This window comes from Gymnodraco acuticeps, unplaced genomic scaffold (genome assembly GCF_902827175.1).
Source record: "Gymnodraco acuticeps unplaced genomic scaffold, fGymAcu1.1, whole genome shotgun sequence".
NCBI classification, from domain to species: Eukaryota; Metazoa; Chordata; class Actinopteri; order Perciformes; family Bathydraconidae; genus Gymnodraco; species Gymnodraco acuticeps.
Window position 1 is genome coordinate 164,066 of NW_022990010.1, and position 21,750 is coordinate 185,815.

Sequence of the window (21,750 nt, forward strand, 5' to 3'; positions counted from 1 at the left end):
CCGTTCCCGGAAATGCATCCGTGGAGGAGCCGTGGAGGACCCATCAGTGTCTCCTCGGTTAGAGCTCCTCCAGAGAGCCTCCTCGATGCGCATTTAGAGAAATGAGATGTCCTTCAACATGGCGCGCTGAGATCCATTTCCGGGTCACTACCGGAGGACCGAGGAGTCGAGATTAGATTATTGAGAAGCCTTCAAGTGACCCCTGTAGCTGGGCCCATGCTCACAGGTGCTGACAATCAGGAGCCAATCACCGCCATTTACACTGGGGGGGGACCAAAGTCAGGCAATGCCTACATTTGATTCCTAAACAAAATGATTCAAACACACATTGCTAGAGTCCTGTGCATCTTCACACTTGACCTACTTGTACTGGGACCCTGTCTCACATGCAAGTGGGCTGTTTAATCCTCTGCACAAAGCCCCTGCCAGACACCACGTCATAGAGCTGCATATCTGATCCTTATGTTGAAGGATTACACGGTCTCACTATGTTGCAGTCTTAAAGCATCCATTGAAGGAATTTAATGCATACCAGCAGGAAAATAAAAAGTTAGACTCGAGGTGTGAGAAGGGTATTTTTTTATGGTATGATAAAAACAGCCCAGCATACCTAGTCTACAACCCAGACAAAGGTAGTGTTCGAAAACACAGGCAAGTGAAGTTTGTCACAAAAAGTATAGTCGAGCGACATACACAGACTGATTTTGAGGCAAGTGATGACGATTTTTATGAGAAAAGTTTGTATCCACCAAGCCAGAAACCCAGGGGACTGACTCGTGTCCAAAAGAGACACAGGAGGCTCGAACGGAGACAGATGGCACAAACACTCGGAAAGGAAAGGGAGCAGAAGGTCAAAATAGAAGCTATCCCCAAAGAGACAGGAAGATACCTCAGTATTTAGAGGACTACGAATGTAAAGTACAGTGTGACGACCAGAAGTATGTAAATATTGACTACTGCAACAGAGTAATGTGCAATGTACCAAACACCTTTAAAGAGGCCATGAATTCAGCAGAGTCAAAACTCTGGACTGATGCTATGCAGGAGGAAATGAATTCTCTTAAGGAAAATGACACATTCACATTGACCACACTACCAGAGGGCAAAAATGCAGTGGGGGGTAGATGGATCTATACAATCAAAGAAAACACAGAAAAGACTGAGATATATAAAGCCATATATGTTGCCAAGGGATATAGTCAAGTGGCAGGAATAGAGTATAAGGAGACATTTTCCCCGACTGCAAACATGACATCAGTAAGAAGCTTGATGCAACTGGCAGCTCAACATGACTTACACCTACATCCGATGGAAGTTAAAACTGCGTATTTACATGCTCCAATTGATTGTGAGCTGTATGTACAGCAACCTGAAGGTTTTGAGGTCAAGTCAGACACAGATGAAAAGCTAGTCTGCAAGCTGAATAAATCACTGTATGGGTTAACAATACAATCTGGAAGAAACTGGAATAAAATGTTGCATGATCATCTCTGTGAGAACGGTTTTGCACAAAACCCAGCTGATCAGTAAAGGAATAGAAAATGAGAGGATCATTCTGATTATTTGGGTGGACGACTTCGTTATCGCAGCTAATGATATTCACACAATTAATACTGTGAAAGAAATGTTGAGCACAAAATTCAAAATGAAGGATCTTGGGAAACTTAAACATTTCCTAGGCATTGACTTTACTCAGGAAAAAGGAGAAATAAAGATAGGTCAAAAGAAATTCATTACAAAAAATACTGGGAAAGTTTGGTATGAATGGCTGTAAGCCAAGGTCCACCCCATGTGAACAGAAACACAACTTTGATGATGATGGTGAAGCTGTTGATGCAACACAATATCGTGAAGTGGTAGGCAGCTTAATATATTTAATGACATCTACACGGCCTGATCTAAGTTGGATAGTCAGTAAACTGTCACAGTATTTTTCAGAGCCAAAAGAACAACACTGGTTAACTGCTAAACATGTATTGAGGTACTTAAAGGGCACAATTAATCAGGAGCTATGTTTTAAACAAGATGAAAAACTGAAACTTGTTGCATACTGTGATGCGGATTGGGCAACAGACCAAAATGACAGACGGAGTATAACAGGGTACTGTTTTAGTCTAACTAGCAATGGGCCTGTTATTTCTTGGAGATCAAAGAAACAGCAAACAGTAGCTTTGTCGACATGTGAGGCAGAGTACATGGCACTGGCTGCCACAGCACAAGAGAGTTTGTATCTTGTGCTGCTAATAGAGAGCATGGACAGTGAGGGTCAATATACTCCTGTGAAAATCTTTGAAGATAACCAGGGTGCAATTGCTCTATCCAAGAACCCAGTATGTCGTCAACGATGTAAACATGTGTATATCAAGTATCATTTTGTTCGAACTGTACTGAGTGATAACATGATAACCATTGACTATTGCCCTACAGCTGTTATGGTTGCTGATATTTTCATTAAGCTTGCAACAAAGGTCAAAAGTGAGAAATATGTAAAGTATTTGTTTGGAATGGAATGTAAATAACCCCAGCAATTTAAAACACTGTGTTATTGTGCAAGTGAGTGAGTAAGGTGTTTACATTTGAATTCATGTTGAGAAATTGTGCAGTATAAGAGTAAGTGGGGGTGTTGAATTATAATATATGAATTTGTTTATTTAATACTCTTATACTAATCACTTCCTGTATTCCCGTGATAAAAGGGACACGCGCAATAAAACGTGTAACTTCCGGTTGAAGCAAAGCCGACGGTGTATGTGTGTATTTATTCCTCTTTCACGTTAAACTATGTTCACGGTATTCCTGCCCTAAGATCATGGCATCGATAACAATCATTATGTAAATAATTAGAACACGTCTAATGCAATTAGATACAATTTAACAGCTGCACACAACAACCTCCGAACGACCACTACGTTAAATGAATAATCTTCTAGCTTCATGCTGTTAAGAGTTATTGCAAGGCTGTTGTTACGCTGCATTAGCTTTGAGCTTGGTGTAACGTTACCTAATAAAACTGGCAACCGTATACCTGAACGTTATCAGCCATCCTCCCATTTTAACGCTAGCTAACGTAAAGCTTATCAGTTTCGGGCGCAACTAGCAAACATACAAATAATGTATTATAACAACACTGGTGTTTTGTCAAAGAGCATATGAATTTGTTCTTCCCTGATTAAGTAAAGTAGATCACATGTAGTGCACAGCTTTAGCACAACAGCAGCTAGCTAGCGTTAGCAACACCACCTACTGTTATGATTTGAGAACACTAGCTAGCACCAAGCTAAACAACGTCCGGGTAACGAACATCACACTGCCCTAAATACAGAAACTAACAAGGTGACATTTGTGTTATTTTAACAAGGTAGATTACTGAGGATACAAATCGTATCAAACTGCTCTGTGTTACCTTGGTTTGCAGAGGGCTTTCGGTCCATGATAAACTGGTTTGTCTCGCTTTGTTGGACCGTCGGCGGGTGCTTCTCGGCAGCTCCAAGCAGGATGTCGTAGTGGTTGTTTGAGACCTGAGTCTCATTTTACTTCTTTAAATGGAACTGTTTAACGTAGAAAACATCAAACTCGTCCACTGTGATTAAGCTTTCAGTCCGATCGCTTTGCCCCCTTCTTTATTTCCCCCTGCAGTCCGGGTTCAGGGTGTAGCTCCGCCCCGTGTCTTCTCGATCAGCAGCGTGTTCAAATCTGCCGGGTGCGATAGGTTCAGCACTGCGGGCAGCGGAACTGGGCGGTGCTTAAGAAAGCTCCAGGCTGAAGTCGAATAGTCCATTTAGTTTAGGAACCTTCCCAGCGCCATATAGATAGAATATTCTATTATATGGCTCTGAACCTTCCTAACGGAGTGAAATGACCCGGAAATCCCTCAGTGGCAGCCATGATAAGTGCCGTTCGAATTCTAGATGATAGGAAAGGAGGTTTCATTCAAACTTCCTTTATAACCTCCTTTTCTTAGGAACCACTGGACCTCCCTTGACGACAGGAGAGGAGAAAATGCTGCCCCACAATGCCTTGCAGCCGCGGCATTTGCCGTCACACAACAGTCGGCCGTTCACGGAAACAACCGATTATGACCGAAAAATTATATCATGAAAGTTACGGTGCTTATTATTATTATTAATAATAATAACAATAATATAATTATATATTTATTTAGTTAGCGCTTTTACAGGTGCTCAAATACGCTTTACAGATATAGTGAAAAGAAAAGAAAGGAACAACAAATAAATATATAGTTAAAGTTAAAGTCAAATAGAGTTTTTTGAAGGTGGTGGTGAGGACAGTGCAGTCTCTGATGGGTTGTGGGAGTGAGTTCCAGAGGGAGGGGGCAGCGACGGAGAATGCTCTGTCCCCCCAGGTCCGGTGATTGATGTGGGTGCATGGATAGGAGGTTGGCTTCTGATGAGCGGAGGCAGCGGGAAGGGGTGTGGTGGTGCAGCAGGTCTGTGAGGTAGGGGGGGGGGGGGGCTGATTGTTGAGGGCTTTGTGAGTAATGAGGAGGACTTTGAAGTTGATTATTTGACGGACAGTGGAGGTGGAGGACGCGAGTGATGTGGTCTCGGGAGCGGATGTGGGTGAGGAGGCGGGCAGCAGAGTTCTGGATATGATGGAGTTTATTGAGGAGGTTGGATGGTATGCCGTAGCAGTGAAATTGAAGGTTGTGGCGGCTAATTATTTTGCCAAGGGGGAGCATGTAGAGGATGAAGAGGAGGGGGCTAAGCACCGAACCCTGGGGGACGCCTTGGGACAGAGGAGCAGTGGAGGAGGTACAGTTGTTGATGTTGATAAACTGATGTCTGTCGGTGAGGTAGGATTTCAGCCAGGAGAGTGCAGTGTCGTTGATGTTGAGTGATGATTCGAGGAGGGACAGCAGGATGGTGGTTGATGGTGTCGAATGCTGCGGTGAGGTCGAGGAGGATGAGGATGTTCAGGTTGCCGGAGTCAGATGAGAGGAGGAGGTCGTTTGTGATTTTCAGAAGAGCTGTTTCTGTAAATGGTAAATGGACTGTACTTATATAGCGCTTTATCCAGTCTTTACGACCCCTCAAAGCGCTTTACATACTACATGTCATTCACTCATTCACACCCATTCATACAGAGCAGCACCACTTGCTCTAGGACCTAACATTCACACACCGTTGGCCATGCCATCGGGAGCAACTCAGGGTTAAGTATCTTGCCCAAGGATACATCGACATGTTGACTGCATGGGCTGGGATCGAACCCACAACCTTGTGGTTGAAAGACGATCGCAGCCACAGTCGCACAGTAGCTGTTTCTGTGCTGTGTTTTGATCGGAAACCGGATTGAAATGGCTCAAATGCGGCTTTCACACCAGCGCTTTTCCCTTTCTAGCTCCGAGCGGGAGCTTTTCTGGTTCAGCTCCGGTTTCCCTTTTCTGTTCACACCGCCCAGAGCTGCCGCTGCTGCGTCATGACGTCACCGTTTACGTGCCTGCTTCATAAAATCCAAACCGTGCGGAAATCATGGCGGAAATCCCTCACATCGTCGACAACAACAACGGCCAATTGTATTGAAGCGCTGTTCACTTTGATTATCCTCTTACGAAACGAAATGGAAGGCATCGGACGACTTTACAAGGGACGACTTTACTTGGAACTTTACAAACATCACATGCAAAATGTAAGACTTCTTTGTGGTCTTCAGCATCTACCTGCCCCCGCCTCGACGTAAGAGAGACGTAAGCGACACTGCCTCTTAGCTCCGAAGCTCTTGCCTCTGCTCTAGACCGACAATTTTTTGGAGCTGGAAGTGAACCGGATTCCGGAGTGTGAACAGGAAAAAACGGTACTTTTCAGGCTCCAGCTCCGAGCCGGAGCTGAAAACGCGTTGGTGTGAAAGGGGCAAAAGAGGTAATTGGAGCTGAGGTGGGATTTAAGTTGTGAGGCAGTGAGACAACACGTTCAAGTATTTTTGACAGAAAGGGGAGATTTGAGATGGGCCGGAAGTTGGACATGATGTCAGGTGTGAGTCCAGGTCTTAATTAAGCATTTTAAAACGTATACGGTAAGTTGCCAAAGTGCTTTGTTTTGAACGTTCATCAGTATTATAATCAAAAAGAGAAATATGAACGTTAGTTTTCACTGAAATTATCAAATAAAGTCAACATTTCACTGAGCTGTGTGGGGTTTGTTCAACTTTTAAAAGATGTTTGAATGGTAATATACACGGTTATAGAACGTTAAGGACTAACGTTTATAATAAATACATTTGTATTGATTTTAAGATCTTTTCATTGTTCCTACAATCATACGTATTGGGATCATTTGTATAAATGTGGACCTGAGGGAGAGGGTGACGACGAGCATAAGTTTCACTTCCCTTTTTTATTTCAATTCCAACTTTGGTCATGAAGAATATGTTTCTCTGTTGTCCACGTTCATAAAGCATAACACAACAGCATCAGAGCACGGTGCAGAGTCTCTAGATGAGTTTGCAGTAGTCCCTCGTTCTTATTATACATCCATGTTGTAGTCCGCTGTATAGAAAACTGTAGTTTCTAGTTTCCACACAGCAGCAGACGCACATTTATGACCTCCACTGGCGCATCATAAACACGTCGGATAGTGAAAGTGCAGTCGGATTCTCTAAAGTACCGCAGTCTCTTCTCCTAAGTCCTTTTGAATTCTCCTATCCACTATCCCTTAACCCCGTGACGTTTCACTCAGAGGTCAAGGAATAGACGATAGGGTTAGACGTTAGGTATGTCCTAACAGCTGATTTTTGGATTATCCGACCGCAACCCCAGTGTCAACCTATGGCGGGTGTCACGTTGCAGGGCTCGAGAGTAATTATGTTTATGAATTGCGTTGGGTCAGATCCCTTTAAAAGGTTCTCGAATATAATGTATAATATATATATATATATATATTGTAACGGACTGGTTATAATGTTGATGTGTTTGTTGTTCAGAGTTTGTTTGCATTTTACAGAGTGTCAGGGTGGGAGAGTTGTCTGGTTGGTTGGGGCTGGAAGAGGGAGGTTCCTGGGGAGAGAGACACGGGAAGTTAGGAGAGAGCTAGCGGGATACGTGACGGAGAGTGAGAATACGACAGGGTTAGTGGATTGTTTTTGGCGTGGTTACGGCCAACAGTAACCTGTGATCTGTATAATAAACTCCCGGATAGACAAACTAAGCCTCCCTGTGTTCCTGTAGCGTGACGCTACAATATATGTTATGGCACTTTTTTGGGTAAACACATCATCAAAAAGTTCCACACATTCTATTTTTTGGACTCATCTCAAATTGTTTTCAATTAAAATCAAATGTGTTTTCAGCTTTTACACTTGGTCCTATACAACAACATGGCACACACTAGAGGTGTTTGTTACTATAGTATGGGTGAGGCCATTGCTCATGTGTACATTCTGGTAGCTGCTGTTCTCTATCAGGGCTACATCATCACAGACATTGGCAAACATGGCATATCTAAAAGTCAAACATGCTAAAAGTAATGCTTGCAAATGTACATTTAATCTGAATACATTTGTTCCCAGTGGAAACTTGGATAGTTTATTTTTGTAATATGCTTTACCTTTAAGTAAATACAACAAGACAATTCTAATCGGTAAATTAGGGGAGAGTGGGGTAAGTTGAGCCATTTTTTAGTTATGCTGTCCAGCAAGGAGAAATGACACATAGTACAAATGAAAACACACACCTATAATTCAGGATGTCTCCTATCAATGGCAATAATAATAATAATAATTCAGAGGTCAGTGTTCGGGGGGCACTGGCCCCCCCTGCCCCCCCTAGAACCACTCCTGGTTGCCTGGTTACAGGGGGTGGTTCAACTTACCCACTGGCTCAACTTACCCCCTTCTCCCATACATTATAAATTCATAGTAAAATTGAATGCTTATTATAAGTGGCTAAAAAAGGGATATTTACTAAAATAATTTGTAAAATTACTGATGAGGTGCTTTTTCAATGTTATTAAGGAGCCTAAATGATGAACACATTTTAAACAAATACTTAAAACCTTCATAGTAAATTATCTCATGTAACTTATCTTAAAGACGCAATAAAAACATCCTTCACTCTGGTGACATTAAAGAGAGGTGATATTTTATTAATTTCAGATTCAAAATAAAAGTCTTCACACAAACACATATTGAGTAAATGGGCAATAATAGCTCTTCACCCTTCAAAAACAAAGAAAACAAAAAATAAACTGTTGCATTGCCTGCCGCCACTTCACTATTACCGTGGTTACCGGGAAACATCCCATTAAAAAAAAAAAAAAATCATTTATAAAAAAGGAGGAATAAGCACACATTAATAGAACAGACTGAAAAACGACTGGCAATACCAACAGTGGTACTAAAAGCAGTACTTTATTGTGTATTACTGAGTAGTTAGTAAGCTGTTGAACTGGAGGTTCCCTGTTGTTGATGCTCAAATAAGCTAAAGTGTTACCAACCTGTAACACAGAGAGAATCAGAGAGACGGAGAAAGACCCAAGATTCCAAAATAAACCTCTCACGCACCCACCAGGGTGATAAATATATTTTCTGAGAGTATTTGTTAACAGCCAGGAAATGGATAAAAATATACCACAATACTTGATGTAATACACTCTTAGGTGTGCCATTATGAGCTATATTAGGTACTATACTATGTTGGAGTTATTTCAGACCTGGGTCCGCTCTCACGTCCTCTTTCACTAAACTGTAACTTAAACTGGGTTAAATGCATAAAACTGGAGGTAGAGGTAGATTTTCCTGAGAAGTTGTAAGACACAATAGCCTGTTTCAGTTCACTTGAAGACACGTGAAGCCCACACACACACATCACATGCTTCCCTAAAATAATCCCATTATTAATCATCATCATCATTATATTAATAAATTTGCTCTAAAAGTAATCTCGGTGTGCCGGGTTTGCTATAGCGTATCCAAAAAAAAGCAAAGAAAGAACAGGTAGTGGAACATGATATAATGCATAGCCCTAAAAAGCCATATTTCAGACATATTCTATTTAATGAATCTTAGTAATACAGGTTATTTCATACAACAATTGTCACAGCAGAAGGCATCTTGTTATTTCTAATTTTCCTTGTCCACAGTCCCCCTGATGGAGATAAAGTCAGTGGTGATGTTGAGTCAAAAGCCCCCAAAGCCCACATGCACCTTAACCCGTAAATGTTCCAGCAGAATTTCCATGTCAGCAACATGTGGGAACAAGAGCCAAGAGTTTTCGTTTTCCATGCAAGACACTCTGGTTTCAAGACGTTCTTTAGCTAGGCTCTGGTGGGAATAAAAGCAGCACTATTTCAAGGTGAAACACTTGAAAGTTATGACAGAGCGAGCAAGCCAACCACAAGAGACTGCAGGGGCTTGTGCTGATTGGGAGTCAGCCCATGTAAAGCACTACATTTACGACCTTCCTGGATTGACTGGAAATCAAACACCAAGACAAAAAAAAATGTGAGATGAAAATCAGTCCGGCGGGGTTATTGTTTTCCTGATCTGTATAACAGCACATGAATGCACCTAACAAGCAGACTTTTTGAAATCAACCCAAGCGTTTAAACTGCATAACCACACAATAATATAACTTTGTCAAAAGGAAGAAAGAAAACAAAGCGGCTACAGACACATAAAAAGCAGCTGGTAGCATTCAGAAATAAATACCAGTCTGACCATAAAACCTGATAGAAATTCTTCTCCAGACTCAGAACAAACTCTGGTAAAGAACAGAGTTAAGACTGATATAGTTTTCACAGCTACTTTGCTCCAATGTTTTGTAAATTATGGAGAAACCTGTTTGACCCCAGCAAAGAGAAACAAGCAAGATGTTTGATTATTGATTGTTTACTGGTTTAAATAAGTAAACACATTCTGTAATTAAATGCCTCTAAAATAGTTTGTTTCAGTGGAGCCTTAATGTGTCCAGTGATGAGGCCTTGTCACTTTAAAAAAGAAAACCCTAAGTAGTGAAATGAAGAAATTAACACTTAAATATGTCCTTTGTTTGCAGCAAATGTCCACAATGAAGGACAATAAATCTTCACAGCCTTAGCTCAGACCTTTTTTGCCTTTCCCTTTAGGAAATGTGAACTGATAGTGCGTCATAACAAAACCTTCCACTGAGGGGAGCGCTCAGTAAAGAAGATGAAGCTTGAACTGAACCCTGAACTGTACTAACATCTCTGACTTCCCTTGCATAACCAAAAGTTATATCTTATATCGTATTGTCTGTGGTCATTACAACCTCTTTCATAGTACTTAATAACCAGCATCAATATCGTTTTGATGAGGTTTTTCTGCTTGAACACAACCTTGAAAAGTCTGTTTTGGCTGAAGCCAAGGCTTTGTTATTCTTGAGGTAGAAGCGGGCTCTGTGTGGTTGAAGGGATGTCAGAGTGTTTGGAGGTATACAGTGTTAATGTCTCCTGATTGTCGCTACCACGCAAGACCTGCCGTGCACATACAGTACAGAAAGAAAGACAGAGAGCTGCCGTACCTCCACTGTTCATATGCAAATATCCCAGAGAGGGAGACAATAGATTTATACGATAAACATGGATCCATTGAAGGGGGCAGGTGCCTGAATGTTGCCTCGGGGGTCAAAAGGTCATAGGGTCAAAAACCTAAGAAAGCAGTTGATCCTTTAGATCAGTATTGATTTAATTGTGCTCTCTCGAGCGGCCCTCCCCCCTACACTAATGCTTTCAACCACAGCATGTCTCTATTTGATTGTCAGCCATCACCAGTAACTGTGACATCTGCTACTCACGCAGAGAGAGAGGCATGCTGAGACTTCTGCGTGTTACCAAATTGACCAAGTAAAAACATCAGTTTACATTGTAATCTATGAAATTAACAGTTGCCTTAACGGGGGAATCGAGGAGAAACTAACTGAAAGGTTGTGTCTTCCTGGTCGAATGTACTTATTGTAAGTCGCTTTGGATAAAAGCGTCAGCTAAATGCAATGTAATGTAATGTAATGAAAACTGAGTTAAGACCAGAATGGGAATTCTTGACATCATACTTTATCCCTATAAAAGTTATAAGGTAGCTGGTGAAAAAGCCTTTACTTAAATTTAAATCTACTTTCTCCAGTTTTCTGGAATCAAACAAACTTTTTTGATGCTCTAAAATATTGGTAATTGAGCTTGCTATGCATATAAATAATTCAATAGCCATATCTTAAACAATAACGGAGAATAAAGACACACATCAGATATGCCTGCTGCATGCTAAGAAGAAGCCAGATGGCACTGCCTGTTTGATATGTACATTTGTACTGTAGGAATACAAATTCATCTGTGACAAATCTACATAAAGAACCAGAACATTAATCAATCATGGGCTATGATTCCTTATCCAAAATCTTAATCTAAAAATGATTTCATCTGTTGAGTTGACTGTAGTTGGTTGGATCTAAAGAGTAGCATTAGACTGATAATAGTGCGAAAAGGCGTTTTTGAGTGTTTGAGGTTTTTGCATTTCAAACAAGCTTTCTCATCACACTTGAAATACAAAGTTTTTGCTATTGAGTAGTCAAACTATACTTTTCTTATTTTGTATTTATGATTAACAGCTAACAGTTAATGCCAAACAGCCACATGCGGACACAATATTATTAAATAGCCATTAAAGGTTAGTGAGCCGCATAATTCTCCAATGTTATTCAAACGTCTGTTTATAGTGTGACGACCCCAGCGTCCTCTGCCTCAGTCCTGTGTAGTGTGTGTGCGTGATTGTGTGTGTTGCAAGGCCTTGGCTGGGGGAGCTGAGATGCCATTGTGCACAAATGTAAACCTCAAAAACACTGACAAGCAAAACGGAAACTATGCAGCAGGAGCACTTTCTTCCTGTAGGTGGTGACACTATTGACCCGTAATACTCTTTGGTCACTAAGCCTTATTCCCAATGTAGCAATTTCCGATTTAGACATGTTTGACTGTGCTATTATTCTGCCTTTTAGCATCAGATACGCATACAGCAAAATGTAGAATATGCGTCCCAATTTGGGATCTTCTGCAGTTTGCAACACATGGTATTTTGCCAGCTTAAGATCATTGAATACAAACTGAGAAAGAGAGGCATGCTCAAAAGAAAAGCTTACATTTCAAAATGTTGACGGAGTAAAAGTGGAATATTCATTATCATCGGTCATGTCAACAGTTAGTTTATTTTTAATAAAGGCAAAAAGGCTTGTAAATAAAGTCTGTGGTTTTCCACTTCGTTGAGATCAACCAATGAGATCCTGTCTCTGCTTCCAGCTCTACCTTTGACAAAAGACAATCCTCACTATTTTACCATCTTAAAGACAACATTTAATTATTGTATGTGACTCTGAAAGAGAGTTGTTGGCGGTCAGAGAATGGAGAGTACTTTTCAAAACTAGTCTGTTTGTGTAGCAGCTGGTGGTGATTTCCCATTGAGGGGCGTGTCCAAAATCAAAGCCGCAACAGCCATCTGGTGATATTTGACTGGAACAGTAAAAAGTGATTGGACGGAGGTACTGCTGACTCTCTGGTCCTCTCATGCTGTGTTAAGGCCTTAGAACAGAACCCACATACAAAGCCTGATTTACTTCCTAACGTCAGTAGGAATGAGGCTGCTTTTGGTGGGAGTAGAGTAACAATATTTAACAGTCCAGAGAGGTAGCACAGGTTACAATTCTAAAAGCTGAATGATTGATCTACTTTAAATGGCAAAAACACAACTTTACATGAATGTTATGGTATCTTCACTGGCGGATTTAACTTTTTACAAATCTCACTGCAGCAAGTGTTGATAGAAACACTAAGACACAAGCGGGTGCTCAGCTGCAGCTACAATTACCTCTGAGATCACATTGTCAAAGCCCTAATTAAACAACATCTAAAAACAGTCAAAGGATCACAAGACATTCTCTGTAATATCCTTGACAGCCAGTCTCAAGGAGACCTGGTCCCTGTCACAGCACAGGATTAGAAGGACTTGGATCAGAAGAAGCACTAAGTCATGCAAAACACAAAGCTGAAATAAAAATAAAAGCATCTGTTAACTATAATACAACAACAACAAATCAGATTTAAGCTAAAATAACACCTGATTGTCCATGTAAGTGTCTCCACAATGATAGGGATTTAGTGGATACACGACTCACAAAACCACAGTTTTCCTGCCTCATTCCTGATCGCTGAAAGGCTTCATCTACAAATACAGGCATGCATATGACCTTAAGACAATCACTTCACTAGAAGGCCAAGTAAGAAAAACAAGAAGATGAAAATCGATCTTTCTGCAGAGAAAGATGTTGAAAAGCATTGCTCTGGCTTTGTCAAGATATTGTACAAAGCGATGAGCATCAGACACCTGAGAGCAGTCGAAAATAGTTATTATTCACATACAATCTGAACCCCGAACAGCAACAGTCTATGTGGACGCTACTGAGGCTCCGAAAGTCCAGCGTGTTAGCTGCGGCGAGGGTAAAAGAAAGGCTAAGAGTTCATATCCCCGCCTGCAGAACTGACCTTACTCTTACAAAACAGCCATTTTGAACTCAAAGCTAACTCACAAAATACCTGCAAGATTGGCACAGATACAGTATACATTAAACTGGCCTCATGTCAACAAGCAGGTTTTAGATAAAAACATTATCCAGCTGTAACGGGAGAAGCATGACAGCTTCAGAGCATTCATTAGCTATGTAGCATTGTAACCACTCTTGAGATGCGTTTTACATTTTTGTTTCACTGGAGAATCTGTGCACTAATATGATGTGTATCTCGGTACACAACAGGAGTGACCGCAATCTCCCTAATAGAGATCCAAAATGGCTGCCTTGCGAAAAAGGTTTTACACAAAATGAGGTCACAATGGTACATTGTTATATGCCCTGAAGAAAACATATACCTTAAAAGCTTTTCTGATTAAAAATAGAGAATATTCATATTATCTTTTTTTTTTTTAATATAATTCTAAATATATTTTTTTCCTGCAGTGAGAGGATTGTTAAAGATTTAAAATTAAATGATAAAACACAGTAAAGAGAATAACAATAACAACAAAAAGTTAAAATAAAATAAAAGAATCTACCCCTAGAGGATAAAACATTGCTGTCAATCAGTAGCTGTGTTTGTGTGTAAACAGTGCATTACCCTTCCTGGTTATTACCTTCTCTTTTGTTCTCCAATAATCTGTACATTTATGCAGAAATAAATAATTCACAGATTGTGCATACATATTTGTTTAGCATATACTGGTTCTCAGTTGAGATATTCTTTGTTTTTTCCCCGAAATAATTTTGGCTATGAAGAACAAAAGAGGTGAGTTGATGAGAGAAAACCTGAGATAGTGTAATTCAAGTGATCTGAGTTTCAGTTTGAGTCTCTGTACAGTTTATGGTTCTTCTCTTTTTGGCATAGATTATGTAGAAAATGAGGTTGATTTTTGGCTTTACTTAGCGTGGTAAAAAAAATAAAAGGCTGGGGTTTGTTAAGACAACGGGTTGCTTGAGGTTGAGGTAGGTGTGTTCTGGTGCTGCGCTGGAGCAACACGACTGCTGACCATCTTGTTGGAGACGGACGATCCGACTGCACCGGACAAAGCTGCCCCTGCTGCTGCCTGAGCAAAAAGAACGCCTGCACAGAAAAGATTAAAAGAAAAATACGGTTCAAAATACAGAATATATTTCAGCAACGAAACTCGACATGAAATTAAACAAAAGACTGGGAAACCAAGAGAATTTCATAAAGTTGAAATGACGCCATTGCTTTTACAAAACCTGACAATCATACAGTGACAACAAGAAATATTTACAACAGATCACTTCCCCTTTGTGATCTGTTTTTTGTACAAGGCTAAAAAGAAACACGTTCTTCCAGTTTCCAGTCTTTATCTGAACAAATACTGATCAACTCAATGAATGTCCCTGAAAGGGCTGTACTGAATTGTAAATGTTAATCTATATTAAGGTCTTACAATTAGTCTTTAACAACCCATGACAACACATTTAAAGAGAGATTTGTTATATTGGTATATACATTTAATTTATTTCTGTCTTTTTGAGTCAGAAATAAAGTCAACCTTATGAATGAAGCTTGCACTCCTTGGTACAGCCCTATTTTCTGATGGTATATCAAATTATAGTTTATATTTACTATGTAGTGATAAGCAGGGATCCCTGTGCCACATGACAGTGTTACTCACCGGTGTACATCACGCCGTTGAGCTCCACTGACATGCTGATGCTGCCTGTGCCGTTGGTGGTGAGGTTCAGGGCCGAGTTCTGCCTGCTCTCTGTGAGGGAGACAAACAAACAAAACAATTACACCCCATTACATGATGGTGGCACAAGATGTGCTAAAATTACAATATGTTAAACAAAGAAAATATCATAATTCTGGTTAAAGTAGGTATGTTTGTGATGTATTCTAGCTGAAGTTTGTACTTCAAAATAAGTTTCTTACAATCAATGTTGTTTTACATATTAACTTGAAATGTTTTGGCTCTATGAAACCTGATGTACTCATATGATTCTGTTTTCTTCAAGTTTGTATCTTCTTGGTCGAATGCACTTATTGTAAGTCACTTTGGATAAAAGCGTCAGCTAAATGCAATGTAATGTAACTTATCTTTTTGCATGCTATTTACTTATACTAATAAACTGCATTTAGGCTCCTTCATTGGCCTACTGTTTGACATATGTTTACCTATCTGTCCAACCTGGCCTCCCCCTTATAGGAACTTTGATTAAAATGTATTGCTATTAAAACTGGGAATTTGTACGTCCATTACAACAAATCCTGAATGAAAATTCTAGGCAATATTTCGGCCATTAAATGTTCTTGTAGAAGCAGTCCAGAGTTGACTTCCCTCAACTGTCCAAAACCAACAGCGCCAACAGGCATTGATTGTTTGATATAGCCAACATAAATTGGTGCTATTTAATTAAGTGAACTTTATCTTCAAGATCTATGTGTGCTATTTTTTTTACATCTGGGTATTCAAAGTTGGAACTTTGTGTGTGAACTTGCAAAACCTTTAAATTCCTCTGAAGTCACCTGTATTATCAGTACTGAGAAACTGTTTGCGTGCTCAATCAGATAGACAGTAACCAAGGAAACTCGGCTATAAGATCAAAGTGTCAGCCGGCAGAAGGGAATCCCCGCTCAGTCACACACACTCATGCACTGTATGTATGCATGCTGCTCCTATAAGCTAAACAGGTCAACATATAGGCCTGCTGTGGGTTACTTCCTCCCTGTCGGCTGCTGTGGTGTGTGGTGAGATGACAACAATGGCTTGAGAAACTAACTGCCAGGAAGTGGGAGAGGGTGTAGAATCCAGCTTGTGTAAATTCTAAGGAAAAACAATGAAATGTAAAATCCACAGCAGATGTGGTATTATTGATATGCACCTTCTTCCATTATTGTGGATTCTTTTAAAATGTTGTTCTGAGGTAGATCTGTCTGGAAGATCATACTTTGTGCCGATTGATTATGTTAATTCTTAATACATGAGTATGGATTTTCTTCCTTTATCCATGCACATGTTGCCCTGAGGCAATGTCATTAATCACCAGGGGATAAAATGGTATTCTTATGTGTTTAATTGTATATATTGATGTCTGTTGAACCAATACCCCCTGTACGTATCTGCTGCAAACGTTCAGTCTGACGGAAAAATATGGCAAAGCATTAACCCTTTTTTAATATAACAGAGCTACAATTTTATTATGTTGTCAGACCAAAGATGATTTCTACTTTTATCAGCTATCAAGAAATTACCGTTGTATTTATTTAAGCTGTGGTGGATTCACTCAAGTAGAAGTAAAAGTACTGAATTACTAGTTGATTCATTAGATTCAATTAATACAATAATGATATTGTTCTCAAACTGGTCTTAATTCATGATTTAACGTAAAAGTAGCGAGAAGTGCAAAAAGAGAAGTACTTTGATTTTATTGCATATTGAATCAAGTGTAGTCAACCATTTATTCTTATGGGTAAAGCAGATTTAGGAAGGCTAGTTCAACTTTTATCTTTATATGATTAGAAAGTGGAAGAATTTCACCAGTGAACCACAGGCTTCCTCATGTAATATGAAAAACCACGTCTGACTGTATGATTAGTTTGACTGAATGTATCAGAAGCTCCACCTCAGTCAGTACCTTGGTTGTTGATGCGGATGTTCATGGGTAACTGAGCGGTCATGGCCAGCAGGTTGTGTTGCAGCGCTCTCTGCAGCAGTCGTTGGTGTTCCTCTGCCGGCAGCGCCATCTTCTTCTCTGGTGGCTCTCCGGCATCCAGTTTGTCCCTGAGCTGCTCCAGAGCCGCCATCTGAGCGGCCATTGTCGCCTGAGCGGCCGCCGCCTGCATCACCCCCATCGTGTTCCCCTGCAGCGCCCCCGCTGACAGACGAGCCATACTGAGCCCCATCAGTGAGTGGCCTACGTCCTCTTCTAGCCAGACACCACAAAGAAGGGGAGAAGGGTTATTTTTGATTGAAAAAGTACTAAACATGATGTGTTATCCAGGCAAGATATAAACCATAAACACACTTATATGAAAACAGCCTATCTGAGATAGTATGTTAGTGTTTAAGATGTCTTACAGAAGAGAGGACAGCAAGTCCATTCCTGTTAAATGGTAAGGATGAGGACTACTTAGTTTTCCTAACTTAAAAAATAACTATCCCCAGTCATGCAAAATAGAGTAATTGAGTCTTACCACTCAAAATATATTCTTTCATCCTTCCAAAGTCTTTAAACATCACACATCATGTGAGTTTCTAAACGAATCTCACCTTGCTTGATCTTGTGGTTATGGATCAGCGAGGCTCCGTTGGTGCCCATCGTCAGGCCAACGCTGGCTGATGGGAGTTTGGGCGAGGAGAGCATTGTAGGGGTCCCGTTGGGCGAGTATGTGAAGAGGGAACTGCCAAAGCTCTGCCGCCGGCCCTCCCGCCGATTACTGTCGATGGCTGCCTGGAGCTCATTGGGGTTGCTCAGACTCCTCTTGTCACATTCATATGGGTACAGGTACTTCATGTATCTGAAAGGAGTACAATGTATTTATGTTTCACTAAAAGCCTGTTAATGCAGGGATGCGCCAAGCTTTAACCTACTGCTGAAAATTCAATTAGTTCCTATAACATACATACAGTATAAAGCTTCAACATTTTTGTTGGTGAAAGATTGTCTGGAAAAAACTATTTTGAGTGGGCTAACCCACTTGTATGACCGATGGTCTCTGCTTCTTTTATATCAACAATTTTTCTCTGATAGGTTTCCAAAATGTAACGAAGTACATTGCAATATGGACCAACTACAGAGAGTGACTAGAAGGAGTTATTGAAATCGCTGAGCAGTAGAAAACTGGTTATAGGAATGAGAGTAATGGACAAAAGCATTTTGTTAAAAATAAGCCAATAGAGTGCCACAGTGACGCGTCCTAAAACCCGGAAGTAAGCTGCGCATGGGTTCCTTCGACAAAAAAGCAATGCAATTTCTCCTTAGGATTTTGGAAAATAGCTCAAAATAAGGTCTGTGGTTGACACACATTTAAGAGACGGATCACGTTTTGTTCAGTCGGATAATCTCCACATGTCTACCCTACTTTTATAATTTTCAAATCATAAATCTAATCGATAGATTTATGATCGATACATTTATGAATAGAAAATTATAAAAGTAGGGTAGACATGTGGATATTATCCGACTGAACAAAACGTGATCCGTCTCTTAAATGTCTGTCAAGGACGCGTCACTGTTGCACTCTTTTGTTCACTTTGATAATAGGCCCTTATGGCTTGTCACTGCCAGTGTGGATCCAAATATACCAAACACACAAATAACACAGATCCAATTAAAACAACCAGAGGTGTGATCCTGTGTTTGTGTTTGTGTGTGTGTGTGTGTGTGTGTGTGTGTGTGTGTGTGTGTGTGTGTGTGTGTGTGTGTGTGTGTGTGTGTGTGTGTGTGTGTGTGTGTGTGTTTGTACTGACTGTGTGCGTAGGGTGAAGGCTGCACTGGTGATTGAGGTAGGCAGGTTGAGTCCTTTAGTGATCTCTCTCCACAGTTTCTTGTTGATGACCTCCACCAGGCCGCCCTTCTCTGTCACCAGCCTGTAGAGCATGTACAGATCCAGGACCTGCTTGGCCATGATGGGAATACGATTCACTGGCGTTCCTGTAATAACACAAAAACACACAGTGATCTTTGTTCGGAATAGTTGGAAATTGACATGCTTGAAAAGAGCTTTTACTATTTTTCCTATACTAACAAAAAGGCAGGAGGATCTTTTGATCGAATTTTCTTAACTGGCAGACACACACATAGCAAGGAGTAGACTGAAGTACAGGTCAACAAATGTATCAAAATGCAGTCATCTGATGGACAAATGGATTATAATAAGATACAGGAAACATACTTAGACACCAGAGGGCGAGATATCCAAACATTTCTGGGGAATAAAGTATGGTGTACTGGAAAAGTGATGGCCCTTCATTTTGATGCATCTTTCGATTTCGATACATCCTTTTCAGTAGACAGAACAGTTTAAATATGTACTGTTTCATCAAAAATATAAAACAGGATTTGTCTTGGGGACATTTGCAAACCTGACAATCTTGTCTTCTAAAGGATGTGAATGAAAGTTAATGACAAACCAAGTATGAGACAAATTGCCTTGGGACAATCAGTATCTCCAGTTTCGGATTAATCTGTGACAAATGCCCTTTACTTAGGAAGATCATTCACTTCATTAATCTTTCCATCAAATGATATTCATTTAAACACAGAGTGACCCCGAACACAATCTTCAGGTCCACTTCGACCCAAAATATGATCGACCCTAGATGTTCATACTAAAGAGTGATGCCTCAGTTATAGGTACGACCTGCAGATGGCGCTCTCATATTCTCAGATCATGCTTGGCAGATCCGCCCATTGCTGTTGGCTCTGACACTGTAAACATGTAGTACTGTATCAGTTGCGAGCACGTGTCTGTCTCATGTCTCTCATGTCAGTCGTCGCCCCACTGATCTGATTATATCAGCCATAAATCAACTTGTCATATAAATCAGACTGCTTGAGTATTATGGGAGAAGGAACACCTGAAATGAGTCATTGGCCATGACATGTAAATAAAATATTGCACAATTAGAAATGAGCTTTTATGTTGGTTGTGTCGCCATAGTGAACATCCTGCATGGTTGGTGAGTCAGTGTGTGTGAGTGAGAGTGTGTTTGTGTGTGCAGGGCTGGCGGATGAGCAGCAGGAGAGGAAGGTAAACCAATCTGTTCCCAGGCATCGATACGATGCGTTCCTTCTAGTTATAGCCTGGGAAGGAACGAGGGGCTGCCTAACCATAAAGCAATAATCTCCGAAACGAATAAAGACCCCACCCATGTGAGTGAAAGATGATAAGACGTGTCTGTGTCGTATGTCAGAGAGAGGAGTGGAGGGGGGTCATCCCTCCCTCATATTCAACTATTAAGCATCTCTGTACGCAATGGAGTTCTGGATAGAAATAGAACATGGGATGGACAGAATCACCGCTGTAGAGGACCCTGACCAACATAAGATTTAGATTTGAAATCCAAACTAAAAACATGAAGAACGATTTTAAACCGTACCAAGTATATTGCAAGCCAGTATATATTGCTCTATATTGGTAGAAAACAGCATGCAAGTTAATAATAGCTTAGCAAAATGGCCTCATGTATGCTATTATAGAAGATAAAAGAAATGTGTTTGAAGAAACCCTTTATTACATTCCTTAGAATATAGAATAGAGATACCATTGAATAGCAATGTAATAGTTGGAGCGCATTATGTTTTATTTTTTTATTTTTTGTTTGTATTTTGTTGATGATTTGTTGTTTCTTTTTTGCTTGCGCGTTGGAATTATATCACATTTTGTCGCTTTGGGTGAAGGAGGAAAGAAGAAGAAAATAGCTTGTTCTTGTCATTTGTAATTATAATGGAAACGATTTACATTGTTTACAGAAAAAATGTATGTGAGACTCTGGCTGGAGATATGACCTATAATATGGTAAGACACTGAACGAACATAATAACATACCTCGTTTTTGCATGAAGCTGAAAAGGTCATCCAGAAACTCTTTTCTCTTCGGGTCTCTATCCAGTTCATACAGCTGTAGAAGAGGAGGAGAAGAGACCAGTGAGACAACAGCTTTTGAATTTATATCAAAACCACCATTTAGGATCTGACACAGCAAGGAAGAAGACGACCAGGATGCTCTCCTGTTACATAAGCATCATGAAAACATAATAATGATAAATCGATAGCTGTAAAACTTTGAAATGACGACATTCACTCGTAAAGGTTTGTCATGAGAAACCAGTCAGTCTCCCTCTGATCATAAGAGGAGATGACAGGGGGAGAAACTTAAAGAAATGTGGAGCAGTCTCATTTGATGAGAACCTGATGTGGATCCAGCTGCCTTTGGCTCTGGAAAAGTTAGGAGAAAGTTAGCAGTAAAAGTGGGGCGCCAACTCAGGGGAGTACAGAGCAGCCATTGAAACCAGTAGTTGTTTTTCCAGTCCAGTTTGTCAGTATCATAGTAAAATATTCCCCAGTTATACAACTATAAATCACACAGTATCTGTAGGAAACATTTCATAATCTGTTATTATTTAAAGGTTGTGAAACACAAGCAGCGTATTGTTACTACACAGCCCGCAGCAAGTAGACCAAGCCACAGCTAACCTTCATGTTGTGGAGAGCATTTCATATCACAAGAAAGCCTTCACGT

At 40.4% G+C, this 21,750-nt stretch overlaps 1 protein-coding gene across 2 annotated transcripts in view; it reads right to left on the reverse strand.

The window, feature by feature from the left end:
- Window positions 1-8,073: 8,073 nt before the first annotated feature.
- arid3a (AT rich interactive domain 3A (BRIGHT-like)) overlaps window positions 8,074-21,750 on the reverse strand; it is a 49,583-nt gene continuing 35,906 nt past the window's right edge. Inside the window, exons 4-9 of one of the 2 annotated variants that reach the window (XM_034213105.1) lie at window positions 21,057-21,129; window positions 18,976-19,159; window positions 17,776-18,023; window positions 17,141-17,428; window positions 15,178-15,267; window positions 8,074-14,609 (exon numbers count right to left, since the gene is read on the reverse strand). In XM_034213105.1, the coding sequence (XP_034068996.1) occupies window positions 14,464-14,609; window positions 15,178-15,267; window positions 17,141-17,428; window positions 17,776-18,023; window positions 18,976-19,159; window positions 21,057-21,129 (1,029 nt within the window). In that variant the 3' untranslated portion in view covers window positions 8,074-14,463. Of the gene's footprint in view, window positions 14,610-15,177; window positions 15,268-17,140; window positions 17,432-17,775; window positions 18,024-18,975; window positions 19,160-21,056; window positions 21,130-21,750 lie in introns of both variants that reach the window. The other variant, XM_034213104.1, reaches the window with a different exon arrangement.